The following is a 22,798-nucleotide window of genomic DNA, read 5'->3' as shown; positions in this document are numbered from 1 at the left end:
AGGTGGGTATGCCACTCAATTATCACAAATAATTAAAAAACTACAATAACTAAGAACGTATAACAATAAGGTACTACAGGTGCTGTATTAGTTACTTCGTTCTCTTCTCTGTAGTTCATTAATTGCTCTGTGTACTAAACCAAATAGTTACGGTGTATATGTAATTTATTGACATAAAAATTAAAATGTAGTTTATTTATTAATTCATCAAAGAAAAAGTCAAAATAATTTGCAAAACCTACATTGTCACAATTACATATAAAATAGTATTATGTTGTTTGGTTCACCGAGAATGTTTTTGTAACAAGTGTTACGTAGTGTTTAAAAATGGTATACGAATCTCTACCACGCACGGTTCGTATCCTTTTGCTTGGTGAACCTGGAGTAGGAAAAACTTCCTTAATTCTTTCTTTAGTGACAGAAGAATTCACTGACCATGTTCCACCGAAAGCTGAAGAGATTACGATACCCGCCGATGTTACACCTGAGCAAGTACCTACTAACATTGTAGATGTTTGTGGTATGTATCAATCTTATTTTATTTTGATCATGAAACCTCAGTCACTTAGAACATCCTAAAGAGTCCTGTCATGTATTATTACTCTTGTTATCATATAATACATATCTAAATCTAAAGAGTTACAAAATCTAGAAACAGCAAATTGAATGTTACCTGATACATTGTTACCATAATTTCAACATTAGTTTGAGTTTTCTCAGTCATATGTTTTTTGAAGAATGTAAAGCCAAAATCTTGTTTTACTGATGATAATATTACAGCTACTGTTTTCTAAAATCTTACACTCACAGAGAAAGTTAGATAAAAGTTTGTATGCAATCAGGAGTATTATGAAAATGGCAATGATTATAGAGCTTCAGGTAAATTTATTGCACAAATAAAGTATTATACATTACATTATTATGTTTTTGTAAAATAATTTTGTTATTATTTGCAGTTGCTGAACAGTCCTTAGTACAAGTTGGAGAAGAAATAGAAAAGGCACATGTGATATGCATAATTTTTTCAGTAGATCGTAAAGAGACCCTGAGCAAAATAGCATCATATTGGTTGCCATTTGTGAGAGACAACTGCCCAAATGATTACAGAAAACCTGTTATTCTTGTTGGAAACAAGATAGACTTGATTGATTATTCTGTAATTGATGTAAGTTATTTATTTTTGTAATATAAAATTCTGTTGATATGTTTTCGAGTAATATTTATTTATGCATTCAACCCACACTCATTTTTTCCTTACTTAATTATCATTGGAAATACATCTTATTGCTTAGAGTTGGCATAGCCTTCTATAAGTAACTAAATATTTGGACTCTGTTCTGACAGGTGCTGTCTATTATTATTGTTACAGAATATCTGGGATATAGCAGAGGAGTATCCAGAAGTGGATAGGTGTATAGAATGCTCGGCGAAAACACTTGCTAATGTATCGGAAATGTTTTATAATGCACAAAAAGCTGTACTACATCCTATATGCCCAATATATTGTATTGAAGAACAAGAGGTAAGCTGTTTAAAATTGGAGATAAGTAATTTGAAATTTACTACACATGTGAATAGTTAAATGTCACCTTATTATCCTGCATTACTGCAATGCTGAAAAGAATTAGGGCAGGAGGAAGCACTTTATAATAAAAAAAATGTATGATAGGACTTATAAGAAACATATAAGTAGTCTAAATATTTTATTATTTAAATTTGATAATAGAAAAAAAATTGCAGTTGACAGAGAAATGTAAGAAAGCCCTCACAAGAATATTCAAAATCTGTGATTTGGATGGAGATGGCCTGCTGGATGATTACGAAGTAACAATATTTCAAAGAAAATGTTTTGATACACCTTTGCAATTACAGGTAATCTATTTATTTATACTTTTGTATACACATAATAGTAATGGCCTCAACAAAAATGTTATGGACAAACTTTCATACTCGGACTGATTACTGAACCAAATGTTTCAAAAACAATATTATCCAATTTTTTTTATTTAATTAGCCTCAAACCAAATCCATCCGTTTCAATCTGTCTGTTTGATGTCTAGTCATGATTAAACACTGAAGTGATCTTATTGAAATTTGATGTAGACAGTGTGTGGTGTTTGTTTGACTAGAGCAACATGGCATTCTTTTGTTTAAATAGCAAAGGAATGTGGTAACTGACAGGTAATGGCTAGTATAGCTAAAAGATAGCATAATTAGCAAATTGAAACCTTCAAGAAAAAAGCTTATACCTTCTTAAGAGGCTGGCAACACACGGATTGCGGGGATGTTCATGGGTGGTGGCAATCACTTACCCATCTGATTGTCGTAAGCTCGTTTATTTCCTATGCTATGTAAATATATATTAATAAAAAAAACTAACTTTGAATTTGAAGTGTTTTCTATGATTTCTCAAAAGCGTGGTATTTGTAAAAACTCTTCATCAGCCATTATTTCATATTTTTCAGAAAAATTAAATATATGGAAAGAAGAAAATTTCTTAAATTAAATCTGATTCTAACTTGTAATTAAGTGAGATATTATAATTGCGCTTATTATTTTGCTCTAGGTTTTAGATGAAGTGAAATCAGTAATTGCCCAGAACATAGGTGGTGGAATTGAAAATGATTGTATAACAGTAAAGGGTTTTATTTTTTTACATTGCTTGTTTATACAAAGAGGAAGAAATGAGACTACATGGACAGTGCTTCGTAAATTTGGATATGATGAGAGTTTAGAGTTGACTCATACTTATTTATATGCCAAGTAAGCTAATATCATTGCTATCTATTATTATGAATGACTAGCTGACACAATTTGCAACTTTTTTCAATGCAGCTCCATTCCTGTTGTTTGTAGCATGATGCTATATAGCCTATAACCTTTCTTAATAAATGGGCTAACCAACACAGAAAACTTTTCAACTTTAGTTTAGTAGATCCAGAGATACAACATCACAAACTTTACCTCTTCATAATGTAATCATAGATGTTTTAATAAAATCAGTATAATCAACCTTGACCAAAAGGCCTCATTTCAAAGACAAAAATAGATATTTTAGACGTTTGTTATTTGATATGAACAATAATCATCACAAATAACATAATATTTTTTTTGTTTACAGTATAAAAGTACCTGTAGGATCTACATCTGAACTATCATATAAGGGGCAGCAATTTCTGACACAGCTCTTTGAAAAATACGATAAAGATAAAGATGGAATGTTAAATCCAACAGAATTAAAAAATGTGTTCTCATATTGCCCACGGATTCCTTGGCACAATTTACGGTACACAGTTCCAACTAATGAAAAGGTAAATAAAATTTATAACTATCACTAATATCATAGATTGGTTATTAAACCAAGTATTAAGTATCTGCTTGTATCTTTTATGGATGAATGTAGAAATGCATTATTAGAATTTCAATGGTTTTCATAGGAAAGCTTGACATGAAAGAATATATATAAGTGCAACCATGAGTCACCATTCCTTGAATAACTATCTCCATATTTTATTTATTGGTATTGACATGAGAAGATTGACATTCAAAGTATATAATTTTATTACTGTTTCTATTACAGGGTTATTTAACGCTGCAAGGTTGGATGTGTCGATGGACCTTAATGACTTTAATGGACTTGCAAAACACTAGTGCCTATTTAGCCTATTTGGGGTTTAATTTTCTTGAAAATGAATCACAAAAAGCAGCAATACATAGTAAATATTAAACATTATTTTTTTAGGTTGCAATTGTACAAAATCACTCAATAAATATTGGAAGCATCAGTGGACTCAGATAGATAGATGCATCTATCAGATATAAAAGTAGTTTATTGCAGAAAGCACAGATTGCTATGATACTGAATTTAAACACAAGAGGAAGAGAAAAAAATTTATTGAAGCTTTCAATGTATTTTCATAATGTTGTAACTCAGTTACTCATGTTAATTGGGTCTAATACAGGAATAGTAATTATATTATAGACGAATGTTTATTCAAGTATACATAAAACCACTTACCCAGTTTACTACTAATATCTGTTACAATGCCAACAAAATTTTTAGATAGTACATAAAACAGATGAAGAAATAGTTAAAAAAAAATTTTGTTTTTATTTTGCAGTAACACGCGAGAAAAAAGTGGACATTGCCAAAAAACAATCTAGTCGCAACGTTTACCAGTGTCACGTTATCGGCCCAAGGTCGTGTGGGAAGACGTCTATTTGTAGAAGTTTCCTCGGTATTGCTCATAAGGTCTGAATAATAATATTTTGACTGAATAAGACAACAAACAATATAAGACAATAAACTTATTTTATTTTAACGTTTAGGAACATACAAAATTACTGTAACATAATCATGTAATCCTAAGTCGCGAGTGTACTGCTGAACCGATTTTAATCAAATTTGGCATAAAAATAGACAATCACAAGGATGGGCATAGGGTGTCTTTAATTTCAGAAAGGAAACAAATTAACAGAAACCATGCATTAGCTAATGCTGTAATGTTATACTAAAATCCTATATCTTAGAACAAAGCTTATATACCTACATACATAATCTATAATCATTTTTGTAACAGAAAATAAAGCCCCATGCCAACGAGCGTGGCGACAGTAACCTCATAGAGAATTGCTGTATAAACACAGTGCTGGTGTACGGGCAGGAGAAGTATCTGGTACTGAAGGAGATTCCCATCACTCGCGTTTCGGATCCATTGCAGCCCCATGAGGTGAACTGTGACGTCGCTTGTCTCGTGTATGATGTCGCTGCCTCCCGTTCCTTCGAATATATTGCAAGAATATACATAGTATGTAATCATAGCCCTAAAAAAGTATAGAGTATATTATTTCTCGTCTATTTGTTAAATTCTTTAGTTACTTCAGCCATAGATAGAAGATTAATAAAATTTAGGTACAGTTTGTAAGAAACATCGTGACATGTAATTATGTTTTATAAATATGATAAAAATTATGATACAATAAGTTTGATGTCTGTAGGTGGTAATGATAATCAAGCATAGTTAATAATGATTAATTTTTTTCTTATAATTACTCTAATATTTAATTTGTTTTTCTAAATCTATTAGTGTAAAATTATAGCATGGATAAAGTAACAGATGTGAGCTGTAAACGATTATAATATGGAATCTATCTCAAAAATGATGATATACAATAAATTCATAATCTGAGACTAGAAGTGGTACTGAAACTTATGCTTTTATCATATCTTTTCCATTAGTTGCTTTGAGCAAGTGCCATACAGTTCTACATGCACTGTCTAACGTTCTAATTGAGTATTGTCCTTCTACGATTTAATAAAAAAAAAAGAATAGTCCCCTGTTTCTTTTCTTTCAGAAATATTTCGCAGAGAGTCACATTCCTGTACTGATAGTGGGCACAAAAGGAGACGCATTAATTGCTCGGCAGGAGTATATGTTGCAGCCTGAGGTTTTCTGCAACAAGTATCAATTACTTGCACCCCAATTGTTCAACATCAAAGAAAACAAACACGACGTGTTTATGAAACTAGCCACCATGGCAGCATTTCCGTAAGTATAATATTTTCGTCCATCATAATTATACTATATATATACTACTTTATTTTAGACATTCTTTCACAAAAATTATTATATTCTTAGTTTATTTATTAAAATACAATATGCAAATATGGATTATAAAAATATTATTAGTCTATTTTTATTTCTTAATGTCATACGAAAATTAAATTTACAATATAGTGTTTTTACTATAAATGAACAAAGTGTATATAGTGTTTAGAAACCATATAGGTACCACTCACTCAGTGATGCGTTTGCAATAACTACATAATAGTATTTAAAATGTATTTTAAATTTATTGCTTGATAATTAAAATTGCTAAAGTAACAGTATTTAAATACTGTTATTTTAATTGTCTTTGTCAGTCAATTTCAAGCTGCTTGGATTTTATTCAGCAAGCACAGGTGAGTAACGTCATTATGTACCTATATTTAAGTTTATGAAACACTGGACACTTGATTAACATTTTGAGAATTTACTAACCATACCTAAGACAGTAATGTGGTCTGATCCGAGTTTCAGTACAGTGCAGATCTGTGTTCAACTTCATTATACATAAGGTACACTGGTGCTTATCTCTTATAACCATCGGCCATCATATCAATGATAAAAATCAAATACTAGTCTGACAACTCTCAACAGTTCTTGATGATAGTATTTTAAAGCATAAAATGTAGTGCTTTACTCAATATTCATATATCATTACATATATAATGTCATTACCACAATGAAATGGCTGCAAACTGAAACAGCTGCTTGGCCACCAAGTTACCCACGCCATTGACTTTGTAATACAGTTTTCCTTTTTTTATATGACAGAAGTGAGTCTACTTATGTCTCGGATAAATTAATGTGTTGTTGTTTACCATCATAAAATAGCTGAACAGATATGAATAAATTCATCAAATAATTTTATGTATTGGTCTCTTGACAAGTATCGATATCTTGTTCTTGCGACTAGCGAACTACTAGATGACGAATAACATTTATATTCCAATAACTCTAAATATTTTGCAGACATTTGAAGCACTTCACGAGTTTGACCGGCGAGAACTCCTCATGGTGGAAAGCTGGCATCGGAGTCGCAGCAGCCACGGTCATGGGATTCCTTATCATCAAAATTTTTAGCTTCCAGAGACGATAAATAATATCTACGCCTATTTTGCTACTGTACATAAACTGGTTGTATTAAAAATAGTATTAATTCTCAATTATTGCAAGGGAATAGTTTCAAGGGAATTAGTAATATAGACCAAAGAGATATGATAAAATGGATAGATATATGATTTGTTTCAGTTTTAAATAAAATGCATCAATGTAATAATTTTGTTTCAATTAATAGTCATCAGTTAAACTGCATTACATTTTACATCACCGCTTTTTATCCCGCGACTCATTTTAAAGTCATGAGTTTCGGATTTCGTCTGGTAATAACCCGGCCAAAATTGCAATATATGTATGGTTGGCGAGCACGCATTACAGGCATCCATCGATAAATTATGTCACGGTAAGGGGGAGAAGGGGGTTGACATACATAAGACGTGTGACATGGAGTGAAAGGGATCCTAAATTTCGTAGTCACATTTCAAAATCTACGATTATGTCACGGTAAGGGGGAGAAGAGGGTTGACATACATGAGACGTGTCACATGGAGTGAAAGGGATCGTAAGTCAATTTACGAAATGTTAACTATTGCAGCAATATTTAAGGCGACGCATCGCAAATATTGACCTCAGATACCTTAATTTTTCTCAGCAATTACAAACCCTTTGAGGCTGATATTTAGGTATTTCATTTTTCAGATGTTTGACATCATATTGACAGTTCTCGTTACATGATTGATTAACTTTTGTAGCAGAGAAAAAAATCTCAAAGATTGGTCTTATAAAATATATTTTTGATTTGTATAAGAAAACGGGACTGATTTAAGACCCGAATTTTCCAATATACATTATACTAAATACACACATAAATAGTGTATAATACCGATGTATATAATAATCAATAGTTTTTAATTAACAAGATAAACTGTTTATCCGCACAAAATCTCTTGCTCACAAGTTGTTTTGTATGAGAGTTAGACCAAGTCAATCAGTCCCCGGCCCCTGCCAACGTCGGACCTGTGCTTAGCGCGGATAGCCCGCCTGAGAACGCGCGCTATCAAATCGTAAATTATTTCGTCATACTATACTGCGTACGCTATAGTATGGTGCGGGTGACAGCTACTGATTTTACATTAAACAATTACTGTATTCTAGTTAATACAGTTAGTAATGATTTATTATACATATTACGAATGTAATACTAAGTCATAATTTGTAAATCGTGTCAACTTTGAAAGAGTGAAACGAAACATTTATGAAATTCATCCGTACCATACTACAACGCACATGGTAGTGAAAATTAATTGTTAAAAATGAAAAAAAACTTTTGTTATTTTTAAAAAGAAAGCTTATTTGAGTATTATTATCTTATGTAAAGAAATGGTAAGAAAATATAAACAAATTTTACATTATTTTTATGTCGTAGTTATTTATAAATAAAAATGGGGCACTCCTATTATCTATATATATAAATAAAATTAGAGAGTTTGTTGGTAACATTAAAATAACAGTTTTTTACTACATGCGCATAAATATAAATACGTTACATACACCAAAATAACATTTTTTACCAATTTTGTCTGTCCCTCTGTTTGTTTGTTCCGGCTAATCTCTGAAATAGTTACACCGATTTTGCCGGGACTTTTTTTGGCAGCTAGCTGATGTAATAAGGAGTAACTTAGGCTACTTTTATTAAAAAAAAATAAAGTTATACTTCACGAGGGCAAAGTCGCGGGTGCAGCTAGTTACTTATTAAAATCCAATTATTTTTTACGTACAATTGTCTTCTCTTATATATGTACCTAGTACGAAATGTGGATTGTAAATAAACTACCAAATTATATTATTTTATTCCCTAATGTTTAAAAATATTTTATCAAATTTATTTTATTTTATTTTACACAATACAGATATTTCTAAATTGCAGTAATTGTGTTATTCTGGTATACTCGTATGACTTACATTACTGTACAGTTACGTCAAATATGTATGCGTGAAAAATCAACATTATAAATAGGGTGACCAGGCGTCCGGATAAAGCCGGTCATACATATATCTAAAATCGGTATCTGGCTAAAATAAATAGTCTTGTACGTCGTTTGGTAGGCTTTTACATTACTTTTATTGTAAAACTAATTTTATTTTTTATTTGTTAACTCAAGAACTTTTGTTTTGCTTCGATGTTGTTTTATTTCGTTTATTTATTTATTTATTTATTCTTTTGCACACAAAAATGTATACATGGTGGACTTAATGCCTGATGGCATTCTCTACCAGTCAACCTTTTACGTTACTTGCTGAAGTAACAGGTACAGGTAAATAAAACTAATTTATGCAATTACCTTTCATTAGACGTTAAGAAGAATTTTAAAATGTTGATAACTGTTTATCTAGAACAGGGGTGAGCAACCTTTTTCATCAATGGACCAATTTAAATTTTAAATATTTTGACGGGTCGCACCTAAAGTTATTAATAAATAATAATTTACAAAACTTTATTTGTACTTACTTACTTTCTTATTCTTATTCTTAATAAATATTTACATGCAATTTTCTTCTCGTACCTAATAATATTGAGACACAAAACCCTCAATAATGTAGGGTATCCGGCCTTTTTATCAATATGTCCCGCCAAACTGGATGGTTAGTCCGGCTATTAGGATTGGCGATGTGACAACCCTACACCCAAAGAAAGAATCGACTGACTCATTATAACAAAGTAAAATCGTGGAGTCGTCTATGAATTTATACAAAAATTAAATATTGCTGTCAAGTAATGTAATCATTTAGTTACACTTTTTACATTTTTTTTAAACTATATATGAATAAATGTTATACGTAGTAATACTAATAATATATAATATTGATTCCAAAATAAAGTATTCTTTTCTCAATGTTACTACACATTTAGTGTAATCAAAAAACTTATTGATTGTCAATAATTTCACAAAAATATTATTTAATTAATCATTGTTGTCTGTCCGACTATATGTTGGAGTATCAAATAAAAGTTTGTGACATATTTTCAACTTTATTTTTCCCAATAAGTACTTTTTATCTGTAATAAGTCTAGGTGAGCACTTGTCTTTGTGGCTATGGAAAGCAAAACAAAGTAATGGTGAAATATTTGGCTTCGATTATACAGGCTGTCCCAGAACTCAATATCAAGCAGTGACAGGATTGATTGAACCATCATGAGAAAAATCAGAAAAAATTCTATCCCATGCAGTTTGAAAATTAGGGGCATTAAAGAAAAACTTAGAAATTTGGTCAAACTATAACCATTATTCGGTCATTGTGGTTAATTTTTATTAGTTTTGTTCATTTAAACTTTGGAACCATAAACCCAAATAACATTTCTAGAATCACAGTAAATAATAATGACACAATTGCCTCAAATTTTCTAGAATTAAGACTATTTGTTAAACTATGAATTTAAATTTCATAATTTGTCGAGTTTGAAAGGCCCTCTTAAAAAAATGTACTAAAGTGCCTTGGCAAGTACCATTAAAAGTTCGGACATTTAATCAGGATTGTAAATGTATAATACTTGTTAGTTTCATACTAAAAAAACGAGAAAAAAATCTCAAGTAACCCGATTTTTGCTAACCCATTTTACTCCGTTCAAATGTTTCTTATTCACACAAGCTTATAGTAGTAGGTTCTTAATTTTACGGCAAGAGAAATGTGTAGTGGACATGTTGTCGTGAGTGAGCGAGACAGATGTGCCACGCAGTGAGACGGAGTGATGAGTATGAAATTTCGCGTACTTATAGTTTATACAGAGAAGGTTTGCCGAATAGTCATATTTTTTTTATTTAAATTATGCATAAAAATATAAATAATCATGTTCAAACTTATAATTATTCTAAATAATTATAAGTTTGAACATGATTGAACATATTATACTTAAAAATTTCATTTGTATGAAGTTAATAGATCTTTTATGATTAGGTTGTAATTGTTCACGTCCTTTTTACATGTAATTAAAACTTATTATTATAACAATTTTTAAATTACTGTAAAAGTTTTACTATATTGTCATAAAGTGTATATCTTTACGTACTTTACTTACACATACTTTCTAAAACAAAGAAATAATGTTCACTACGCGTATCAAATAAATAAAATTAAAGTTACTAGTTATTGCTAAATTTAGGTTTATTGTATCAAATATATAATATATATAGATTTTTTAATTGATATACATATCATTCACAGAAACACAGACTTAGGTACTGTCTCTTTTATAAAGTAACTAACCTTCGTATATTTTCACATTTCATTTAACGTAAGTAAGTTAATGTAGTATACATTAAAATATCTAGCTGTTTCAAAAAAATGTCGGCAAATAAATAAACATCGTAATTACCAATTACAATATATACGGAAAACACAAAGATTGTTCTTTGGTGTTTCTTTCAAAGATAGTAATAAAAGCACTATTTTAGGTTAATTATAATCACGAGAATATGTAACTCTACCTCAATATTTCTATTTAATTCTTTACTTTAAGAATCTTTTTAATTAATTCGTATCGTAGTTAGTTCCACTTAGGGTTCATGATTTCTCGAGCTTTTCAATTTCTCGGGTCTCGAGAATTCTCGAGGTCAATTTCTCGGGTTGGCGAGAAATTTACATTTACGTACGTTTTCTTATATTATTTGGTTCTAATAACGTCAAAAAATTCAGTGGTTTCTCTCTCAAATAAAAGTATCAAATTAAACTTTTATTGAGTATATTTAAAAACATTAATATTAGGACCTTACATATGAAATTGGCGTTTTGTCGTAATGTCCACTTTGATCTCAAATATCTCCTATTTGGTTAGGAATTCCATTTCCAAATTTATACAGCTATTCACTTTGGGTCACTCACAGCATACAAAATGAAAAACTTAAAATATCGCGTTATTTACGAGTACGAGTTCCGCTGTGGCACCAGTGCTACACGGCTCGAAGTATTAATGATGTGTATGGAAGTGGTCTCGCAAAAGAAAACACGTGCATTTTTGGTTCCAACGTTTTCGTTCTGGAAATATCGACCTGCAAAGCAATCTCCGTGGGCGGCCCGAATCCTAGGTTGATAATGAAGAATTGAAGGCTATTGTGGAAGCGGATCCATCGCAAACCCGTCCGAGTTAGCTGCAGGCTGCGGTGTTATTGACAAAACTGTTTTAATCCTTTAGCAAATTGGGAAGGTAAAAAAGCTTGAAAAGTAGGTCCCTCATGAATTCAATAGAGTAAATCGACAAACGCGCGTAGCTTGCTGCGTTACATTAATCAACAGGCATAATAATGAAGGGATTTTAAATCAAATAATTTCCTGTGATGGAAAGTGGATCTTGTACGATAATTGGAAACACTCATTGCAATGGCTAAACCCTGGCGAACCAACCAAATCCTGCCCCAAGCGAAAATTGGCTCAAAAAATGTTACTTGTGAACGTTTGGTGGACTATTTCCGGCGTTGTTCACTTCAGCTTTCTTAAATCTGGCCAGACGATTATGGCAAATGTGTATTGTCAGCAATTGAGAAACCATGATGGAAAAGCTAGCTGCTAAACAACCGAGGCTGGTCAATCGCCAAGAACGCTTGACCACATGACTGCACAACAGACTGTTACCAAATTAGAAGAGCTTCAATTGGAATGTCTAAGACAACCACCGTACTTCCCGGACCTTGCTCCAACAGATTACCATTTTTTTCAAAATTTGGATAACTTCTTGCAAGGGAAAAAATTAAACTCCTAATTATTCAGACTTATTTATAATGACAGCACCATTTTTGGCTGCTTATTTAAAAAAAAAAAACAACGTAAACAAAAATAGTTTCTACAAAATAAAAAAATAACATGAAAGAAAACAAAAACGTTAATATCTTAAATTAGTGTGCCGCCACGCAACAAAACAAAGGGCAATTTAATTTCTATATAGGTACATGATTTCTCGAGTTCTCGACTTTTCTCGAGCTTGATTTCCCGGGAACAAAACCCATGAATTTCCCGGGAATGAACCCTAGTTCCACTGTATTGTAAATTCTAAAATATCAATGTGCCTTCATAAATATAAATTATATAAACAAACAGGAAGACTTCGTAATAGTTTTGTTCAATTGGGGACCGAAGCTTCGTCCACCTGTTTCACGCGTTACATTGCGACACGGACGCGTGTTCGTGATATCGTGGTATGGGGAGAGCGGGCGAGCACTGGCGGTTGATCGGCGACACGTAAAACTATCGGGGTGCATGAGGTGCGCAGAGCGCGGGGCCTGATTTTGAAGTAATAGTTTATCACGGCGTCGCCTTAAAACTATTTGTATAAACACAAGGTTCAAAATGTAGACAACAATAATACAAACCGCTCTCTTGAAATTCACCTTCAAGCTGGAAATCGGGTGGAGTTGCGGTGTGCTGTAAACGTTTGCCACTGTTTTATAGTGGAAAGTCGTTTGCGAGAAATACCAGAGGTATAATATACCGATATACCTGATATCGAGAGTCGGGGGTCACGTACATACATAATGTTATTTAGGATTAATATTTCAAGCAGCACCGCACACAGCACAGCAAACAAATGGCCCGAAAGGCGAGTACGTGTGGGTAGACGCGTCCACAATTGAAAAAATGGTCACAATAAAGAGATGGGGCCTGACCGACAGTAGTTATGCTAACGTGACCTCGTCGCGTTAGTAGGCACACCGTGTGGTCTTTTAGTGGTCGGTCGAGAGGACGTTCTTTAAGATTTTTCAAAGCTATAAGAAAAAATAAAGGGTCAGTGTTTTGAATATTGAAACCAAATATTATTTCTTTACATTTATTTAAAATGCATTTCACTTATTGTAATAAATTACATTATTGGCCTTAAAGTCGAAAATTAAACCTCCCTGGTAGGGACTCTCATATTGTCAGAACAACCATACCACATAATCGTAACACTCACACAATAATCTAATGCGGAAGAAATAAAATAAATGTTTTACGTGTATACTAATATACGGATAGTAAATTTCTACGCAGTTACTTATATTTTTTTATAGTTATACACACCAGACATTTACTAATTAATGCTCGAAACAGGAACTCCGCAAAAGATGAGAACTTCTAACATTAGTCTATGTTATACTTTGAGATTATAAATCTATTAATAAACAACATGACTTATGATTTTACACTTACAGTACACTGCTATATCTTAAAAATGTAGACCATAAATATCATGTGATATATTGTCGAATTTATAAAAAAAAGAAACTATTTATTACTAAACAACAACTGAATCAATGGGAGTTGAAAGTCAATAATACACATTTAATTGGTAACATCAAAGTTACATTATATTAATATGGTCTTTGGCGGTCCCTTCCACTGAAACAAAGAAAATAAAAGGGTTCAAATAAAATTAACAGATTACAGAGTCACACGATAATTAGCTAGTTTTATAAACAAGGTCTGTATTATAAATGAAATGAGTATTAGGTATAAATGGAAAACTTAATTTTAACGTCACTTGCTTATTTAACATATTCTATATAGGTTATAGTGGAGTTCTGGCTCTAGTAGGTATAAGTTATACTATAATCAATCCAGATAGCGCCATCTAGTCCCACGCTTAGCAAAGCATGTGTTATGGGTACTAGACAACCGATTAGACATACATAGATACATTTTTACATACATAACACCCAGATACCAATGCAAATGATATACAAACAATCATACTAAAAAATACAATGTTTGTTACACTGTATGAAGAATCGAAACTAAAGTGGTCTACTAAACCTCTAGACACCGAACCAGAAATGATATATATAATGCAACCTGCAAATTATAATATAATTTAATCGGGTTTTACTAAAAGCTATATTAATAATAATGAACATTTCTTATATATAAAAAATAAAGGGGCTTGATGTGTTTTTTTAGTTAATTAATTTTTTGCCTTTTTCAGCAAAGGACGTCTTCCGGGCTGAGATGATAATGATGAATTAATAATCAATAAGATTTATAAATCTTGTAATTAATATAACAATAGTCTATATCCTAAGTTATACATGTAATGTTAATGACGTCCAATGAACTTTACTTAAATAAAGTTACAGACTGTTTATGACTAAGAGACAAAAATTTGCAATGCTTTAACTAAATTTAAAATCTTATTTTAATATTATAAACGCGAAAGTTTGTGAGAATGGATGGAATAGATGGATGTTTGTTACTCTTTCATGCAGAAGCTACAGAACCAATTTTTATGAAACTTTTCAGTACTATTAACAGCTTTATACATCTGAATAACACATAGGCTATAAACTTCATGCGGGGGAAACCGCGGGCACAGATAGTAATATAGCGGTAACAGTAATATTTACCCGCCGTCATTCCTCATGGCACCACCACCACTGCTACCACGATCGCCGCCGCCGCCACCATAACTGCGTCGGTCGCCTCCTCTGTCACCGCCGCGATCACCACCGCCACCGCGGCCACCCCACCCGCCGCCGCCACCGCCTCGACCGCGACCTCCCCCACGGCCACCTCCGCCTCCTCCACGACCACCGCCGCCAGGAGCACCGCCACCGCCACCGCCGCCTCCGCCGCCGCCACCGCCTGGCTTCTCTTCATTGCATCTATTACACGCTTTTCTCCATGAGAAATTGGTATTTCCGCAGCTAGGATTTGGACATCTCCAATCACCCTCTCGGTTGCCCGACGGCGGGCCGCCACCACCACCACCACCGCCGCCGCCGCCACCGCCTCCGCCGCCGCCGCCACCCCCGCGACCTCTGCCGCCTCCGCCTCCCCCGCGGCCACCTCGGAAACCACCGCCGCCGCCTCCTTTTCCACCTCCCCATGTATTTTGTCTTTGAGCGAGAGATACTTTTATAACTGCTCCATTAAAATCTTTTCCATCAAACCATTGGATGGCGGAACTGGCTGCATTTGAATCTTCATATGTGACAGTGGCTTCCCCTTTGGGTTGTCCTGTAGCTTTGTCTTTATACATCCAGACTTTTGGCCTTTGTGTTTTTTTATCAGTCTAAAAATAAATATACAACACCTATATTATTGGTTTTAACTAAAATTTTATATGTATAATTATTACACTTGTATCTCAATTAGATGTATTACCTTAATAATACCGATAGAGCCAAAATGTTGGCATAATTCGTCTTCCGTCGTAGAAGGATCCATGCCTTGAATGAAAACTGTATCTTCTTGTGTAATCATATCACCCCCACCTCGATCTCCTCCAAAACCTCCCCCGCCACCACCTAAATATAAACATTATGTTACTAAATAAAAAATACAAATAATGAAAACTAGTATTCGACTATGTATTATGTAGTAATTTTCTTCAATTATTATAAGCCGTTATAACATGTAATTTCTCAAAGGCCTTTCAAACATAAAACTATGAATAGTATAAGCCTACAACAACAGTACAAACTATTTATCAATATAAATATAATGTTTGTATAAGATTTCACGCAATGTTTACCCAATGTAAACCATTAATAAAATCTATGACAGCCGTTACCCAACATTATAAACCTCATGAAAATAGTAGTCGACTTCTTCCGTATATAGACTGGTATAGAAACAAATGTATGTAACATTTTACAGTCGAATAAACTAATCCTTTGCGTTTATATAAATAAATATATCATTATACAAATATACAGCTTTTTTGAGAAATTTCACTTCAATCCTCTGATGTGGTCGGTCGGTTAGTCTGCCTGTATATGAATTATAATATTGAGTTATTATTTTATGTGTCATTATGAAAGCAGTACTCGTCACTCACTATAAAAAAATCTTTGACATCAAGTAATCAATCATGACATGTGTAAAATTAATAAAGTAATAAGTAAATAAATATATATATATATATTGTTATTAACACACGAATATTATTTCTATATAGGCACATACAGTTATGATGTGTTGGTTTTATTATATTCAGTCTGTCTGTGTCTATCGTTACATCAGAGGATGCAGTGATTTCCTCGTAACTCTGTATATATATATATTAATAGATATATATAAATTATTACTACACAAGTACATATTTCTGTAAAACCATTTCTTTTTTAGAATATATGTAGTTTTATTTTTTCACCTTTATCATTATTTAAAATACGTCTTTACGGACGTAGATATATTTCATTCAAATATATTGAGGTTCGTAGATGGTCAAACAGTTTGAATCAAATGCTAAATGTCGACTTCATTTTGTCTGGGTCACGAGAAATGGATGTACAATGTTTGCTTGAGGCGTTCTTGATACTTGACATATTTGTTGCTTGACGTGTAAGATGTATTACCTCATTACTAATAGTAGTGATAATAACAGAAAGGATACAATATTATAAACCAGATAGAATACAGAACATATTAAAAATTCTGGATACAAAATCAATCACATATTTTGATGAAGGAACTTTACGTGATTACAGCGCCAGCGCGCCTCTACATTTGCCTACTTTATTCATGCCTTTTGAGCGTCTACAAACCTCTTACCATATATGTATAGTGCGAACCAGTATTGACACTACTAGTACTGTACAGTTAAATGTATGAAAATCATTCTACCCACAATTACATCCACGAAGAATAATAAACGTTTTATTAATACTTATAACCAAACCACAGGGCTGCCAAATAAAGTCATATACAGTGTTTCTGGTACTGTTTGAGCCATAATTCAAGAAGTTTATATTCATGAAGTATGTTAAATAGCAATATATATTATTAATAACTTCCTGTCCATGTGTATTTGCAAAAACCTTTAAATTTTGTACATCATAATAATATACATTATTTATTATATAGATATATAAAAAGTCACCAAACTAGATTAGTCATCATGAGTACAATCCACCTGACACCGAGACTCAGTACCAGGTACTCTGTATATTTGACAAATTGTCATGTGTTCTGACAATTGTAGCCTACTAACACTTAACGAGACTGCTGACAATTAATAAAATATTTTTGTCTACTTCGCAAAAGTATTTTTTATAACCAGTGTAAAGGAGTTGCCACAGGTCATTTTGTCCTTGAAGAGATGAAAGTATTTGATCCTTTTATGTAACCAATTTTACCAGGAGTCTTCTTATCTGGAAAGTATGTCTCTGACATTGGCGGTAGTAACAGTAAGTGAGTTATGTTCTTACGGCGAATCCTCTTGTTTCCCTTTACCAATCATAAAGTAATGTATAAAGTTTAACAGTATAATAATACCAGTTTCTAAGTTTGAATAACAGGTAAGTATAGCCCCTATGGTCAGAACTTAACAGTGACAAAAATTAATTAAATACATCATATATTACATACACTTTAAGAACAGCACATATAGAACCCCTTCCATAATTATTATTTCTCTAATACATTTCTGACGTCTATCAAAACTAAAATATAAATAAACACCTAGAATATCATAAAATGGAAGCGAAACCTTTAAAATTCCTACATATCATTTTGTCAACAGCCTAGTAGTGATATCGTTTATAGTACCCCTAACATAATTCACCCGATGCATTTTGGCAGCCCTTAAGTAAGATGAAATTAAAAATATGACAACAGCACCGTTCGCTCATCGCGAGGAGCTTTACCTTTATTAAAACCACCCCCCCTGCCGCCGCCACTAAAACAATAAGAACAGCGTTTAGTACACTGGGCGGGCTGGGGACACACTGTACGCAGCACGGTGATTGTTTCACAACTAGGTACACTTTACAAGTGACCTTAGTCCTTAGTGTTGAATCCTTTTCATTACCATTACGCAAATACCTTGATACCTTGAAAATCTTAGAACATTTTGTGTTGCAGTGATTAATCCACATATTGTAACATGCATGCTAACAATAATAGTGTAGCATTTTGTTCAAATAACATATTTAAATATTGCAGCAGATAATTATTGAAAAAGTGTTCATTAAAATTTATGAATAGTGTAGTGTAAATGTGTAGTGATAATAAAGTAACTGGGTTGGTAAATGTTATGTACTAAAATAAAAACTAAATAATTTTAATATGAACTTGAACAAACAAATACAATAAAATAGACTGTAACAATATGACTACATCAATGTTTGTATTCATATACATACATATAAGTGTTCTTAATATTGAAATAGAAATAATATGTTATACTGTGGTGTCCCTTTATGAAAAATGACAACAATTAGTATTGTGTAATGTCACAGTTTTTCATAATAAATATGAAATTTATATTGTTACTCTCCAAATTTTGATTACAAGTTTTGTAAAGTATTGAAGCAGGGTTATAAAAGCATTTTCAGTATAAATATAGAAACGTCTTCAAAGTACAGACAATTAATTAATATGTAACTCTTAACACAAAGTCTTTACTTATATTACAAAAATTACCATCATTGTACCATTGACATAAAATTAATGATATTTTCTGTAGTTACCACATATCAAGATTATTTCAGATCACCCATAGTTATAATATTTATTCCTAGAAAGAATTCATTTAAGACCTAGTAACATTTTCTATGACACGAAACAAGAAAGGAATATCCCCACACTTATACTTATCTAAATATACACTTATTATAATAGTAAACACCAAACCGATTATAAAAAAAAAAAAAGGAAGACAACAAAAATCGTAATCAGTGAAATGACGATGAGAATCATACTGATATCATCTCATGATAATATTCAATATCATCTCCAAAATTAATTACTTTTGATAAAATTAACTGCACAATTTAATGTAAAGAGAAGTTATCATATATTATTAATCTCATTTTATATTTATGTAGGTAGTATTTAATTTATGAATAAATATTGGTGAGTGAGGATATTCCTTTACCACCTTTATGGAAAATAGGAAATGTTTTCACTTATTTATTTTTATTCTTAGTTTAACCTTGATTAAATTTATGTAACAGCCCAAGGAAAATGAAGATTAAACAAATAATGATTTTTATACACCTAGAATGGATAGTAATTCCACAGTAACCATTGCTACTTCTGAAAAGTAAGTAAGTAGTTTTGCTTAATATATAATTTCTTGTAACGTCTTCAATTAAATTTTGATTTCTTAATATCTATTTTTATTTCAATTTCTTATAACAGATTCTGATCTCTTAGCATATTCCATATATAAATATTCCTTAGCATGCACCCTTACTGTTAAAAAATTTATATTAACATTATGTAAAATGTATATACCTTTATAGCAAATCAAGCTTATGTTTATTAGTTACCTCTACACACCATAATGATTTAACGAATTGTGAACTACAGTTTACACTTGGTATTATTATTATTACTGATGTGATGTCATTCAATCAGTGTCAGGAGTTCTGAAGAACAACAATGTAATAGAAGAAAACCATAAAAAATAATAATATGTAGAGTTATTTTCCAATATGATGTTTTTTTTTTCAATATTCTTTAGTACTTAATAGGGCAAAATAAAATTTCAAAACAGCTGAGACTACTGGTGGTCTTATTTTATTGTTGTTCAGTTGTTGACAAACAGATGGTAAGTTATATATATACCTTTCTTGTTTCTACTGATTTCCAATCCAGAAAAATAAAAGCATCTTTTAGCTTAGTAATGAAGAGTTTCCGAAATATAATGTCACACAGTCTTACACTTCTCTGATCACAGACAAATAATGTAACCATACTAAAACATATACTTTAACATTATGTTACACTGCTTACTAAGTCTTATAAATATACTTTAGTAGAAGTATTACCAAATTAGTTTAAATACTGGGATATTGATATTTGCTTTATATTAAGCATCTGGACTAATAAATAACATAATACTTAAAAGACCCAATAAATATGCTTACAAGAGAGATCCCAATAGGGGAAGTCAGAGACATTGTCAAGTCCTGAATTTGTAGCACACAATATTATATAACTTTGAATTCAAAGTGACAGGATCATAGGCTAGACAAATTGACTATAAGTTTTAGTGTCATTCTGATTCAATTTTGCATCACAACCTTTGAGATGTATAATTCTGCATGTAAACCGTTTAATGACATGATACCATAAATACCTAAGGGAAATAAATCTAATAGGGAAAGGAAATTTTTAATAGTGGTAGTTCAATTCCTAACCATTATAGTTAATTTCCATTACTTTTGTATTTGGACCAGTTAAACACTTACTGGTGCTATAACAGAGTCTACCAACATCAGAACAAATGAAATTACCTTTATACCTATTTAAAATAACAGATAAAAACACTAAGTATATGCACCTAGCTCAATAATTATAAACTAATTTATAGCATTTAATTTTACAATTTATTAATATATATGTAACTGTTATAGTACTGTCTGTAAAGAGTTATTAGAACACTAGTTATAAGTTTCAAAATTAATAAGGTTAACAGTAAAACTTTTTGTTTGTAAGGAAACAAGACACTTCATTGCTTTCAAAGATTATTATGTAAGTAATTTATACATTTCAAATCATAATATATATTCAGAATATATTTTTATGTTTAAAAACCTCCTTTTAAACATAGAAACATTAAATATATGAAAACATTGGCTATATATATAGTATATTCATTTTTATATCCCTTTAAGATATATTTAGGTACCAATTAAAGAATAATACATGTTAAAAATAAGTAAAAAGTGTGGTATTCATTATTACTAAATTTATGTCTTAAATTTTTGTATATATATCTCTTTAATCAAGGTTCTACTATAGAATCTGTAATATATGTTATCAAACAAGATATAAAACATGACACTCACCCATAGCCACCGTCTCTATTTCCCCCATCTCTATTATAGCTTCCTCTGTCGCCCCCATAGCTGGACCCCCCACGGTCTCCTCCCCCATAACTGGAACCTCCACGGTCACCCCCATAACTGGAGCCTCCACGATCACTACCATAGCCAGATCCACCACGGTCACTGCCATAGTTGGAGCCACCACGTTCCCCACCACTGTAGTTGCTGCTACTGCGGTCACCAGAGCCACCACTAGCATTGTAGTTGTTACCATTATTACGGTCATATCCACCACTACCATAATTGGAATTATAACTTTGACCATAATTACTGCTAGGTTGGCTACTTCCGTAAGAGTTTCCACCTAAAAACATATTGCAAATAAGCAAGTTACTTAGTGTACGAAATGAAATTCCGTGTAATTTTTATATAGTAAAATAACAATAATTTTTTATTCATAATTATTTCAAATTTTAGAATAACCTACAGAAAAAATTAATGACCCATTAATACTGTTGGAGAGTATTAATTGCATTAGTTAACTTTATACATTTATTATTTATATTATATATATGCTACTGTTAGTTCATTCAATGAACGATGTTTCCTAGGCCGATAGAACGGAATTATAAAAAATGAACCGGTAGACAATTATAACCTCACCTGAACTTTGCTGGCTACTCCATTCCTGGCCAGTATTTTGGCCAGCATAGTTACTTTGGCCGTATGTTCCTGATCCAGAACCATAATTATTACCATTATCCCCTGAAGCTACCTGAGGAGGTGGCATTGAATATTGCGCTTGAGAATAGCCGCTACCGCCATAGTCGCCTGAGGCGTACGCTGTAATTATTAAAACGTTATATTCAACAGAACAGCCAATAAAAGTATTTATTTGAAATAGATTATAGTACTTACGATCGCCCATTTTCGTCGAGATTTAGAACTTGATGATATAAACTACAAAACTATAATATAAAACGAAAATAAACGGTAACGTTGACAAAAGCGGTACACGCACACTAGGAAATGAAAACGGAACAGGAAATTTCACTAAAGGACGCACAAGATGGCGACCACGCACATAATGTCGCCAGTTCTAATGTTTCAATTACACGAAGCTGGGAATATAACAGGATCAACTAGAGGCAACGATAGCGGTATTTGAAAAAAAAATAAATGATGTGAGATACCTAAAATTATGAACAATGCTTTGCTTTTAATAATATTGCGACATTATTATGAAACATGAATATTTGGCTTCAGAAAAGTTCCCGTAAATTCGGGAGTTTTTGATAGTCACAGTTTTAATATGTTTTTTAGTCTATTCTATTTATCCTTTAAAGAAAGGCTAAGTGAATAGTGTCCATACATCCATGTCTGTTTGTCATA

At 32.1% G+C, this 22,798-nt stretch overlaps 2 protein-coding genes across 2 annotated transcripts; one reads left to right on the top strand and one right to left on the bottom strand.

The window, feature by feature from the left end:
* Positions 1 to 140: 140 nt before the first annotated feature.
* Positions 141 to 6,871, top strand: LOC131850677 (mitochondrial Rho GTPase-like). Its single transcript, XM_059200979.1, has 11 exons — positions 141 to 520; positions 957 to 1,165; positions 1,370 to 1,522; positions 1,741 to 1,872; positions 2,567 to 2,763; positions 3,122 to 3,311; positions 3,581 to 3,716; positions 4,122 to 4,252; positions 4,581 to 4,808; positions 5,356 to 5,549; positions 6,576 to 6,871. The coding sequence occupies exons 1-11, from the start codon at positions 328 to 330 to the stop codon at positions 6,700 to 6,702; spliced, it is 1,890 nt and encodes a 629-aa protein (XP_059056962.1). The 5' UTR covers positions 141 to 327; the 3' UTR covers positions 6,703 to 6,871.
* A 6,591-nt stretch (positions 6,872 to 13,462) lies between these two features.
* LOC131850700 (RNA-binding protein cabeza) lies at positions 13,463 to 22,481 on the bottom strand. Its single transcript, XM_059201021.1, has 7 exons — positions 22,325 to 22,481; positions 22,070 to 22,249; positions 21,428 to 21,770; positions 18,275 to 18,306; positions 15,789 to 15,931; positions 15,029 to 15,696; positions 13,463 to 14,027 (listed from the first exon to the last, which is right to left on the bottom strand). Exons 1-7 carry the CDS (start codon positions 22,332 to 22,334, stop codon positions 14,000 to 14,002), a joined length of 1,404 nt encoding a protein of 467 aa, XP_059057004.1. The 5' UTR covers positions 22,335 to 22,481; the 3' UTR covers positions 13,463 to 13,999.
* Between the last annotated feature and the right edge of the window lie 317 nt (positions 22,482 to 22,798).

Source organism: Achroia grisella, unplaced genomic scaffold (genome assembly GCF_030625045.1).
Source record: "Achroia grisella isolate CSIRO2021 unplaced genomic scaffold, CSIRO_AGI_Agris_v1 utg779, whole genome shotgun sequence".
NCBI classification, from domain to species: Eukaryota; Metazoa; Arthropoda; class Insecta; order Lepidoptera; family Pyralidae; genus Achroia; species Achroia grisella.
The sequence above is the reverse complement of the archived record's forward strand: the minus strand, read 5'-3'. Positions and strand labels throughout refer to the sequence as shown.

Bases quoted from the DNA above. Each gene is read 5' to 3' on its own strand.
- LOC131850677 (XM_059200979.1), top strand. From the start codon at position 328: ATGGTATACGAATCTCTACCACGCACGGTTCGTATCCTTTTGCTTGGT. The intron at 1,523-1,740 runs GTAAGCTGTTTA...AAAAAATTGCAG, and splicing joins ATTGTATTGAAGAACAAGAG to TTGACAGAGAAATGTAAGAA. The intron at 3,717-4,121 runs GTAAATATTAAA...TTTATTTTGCAG, and splicing joins ACAAAAAGCAGCAATACATA to TAACACGCGAGAAAAAAGTG.
- LOC131850700 (XM_059201021.1), bottom strand. The intron at 21,771-22,069 runs GTGAGGTTATAA...ATATGTTTTTAG, and splicing joins GAGTAGCCAGCAAAGTTCAG to GTGGAAACTCTTACGGAAGT. The intron at 15,932-18,274 runs GTAAAGCTCCTC...GTTTATATTTAG, and splicing joins GGGGGGTGGTTTTAATAAAG to GTGGTGGCGGGGGAGGTTTT.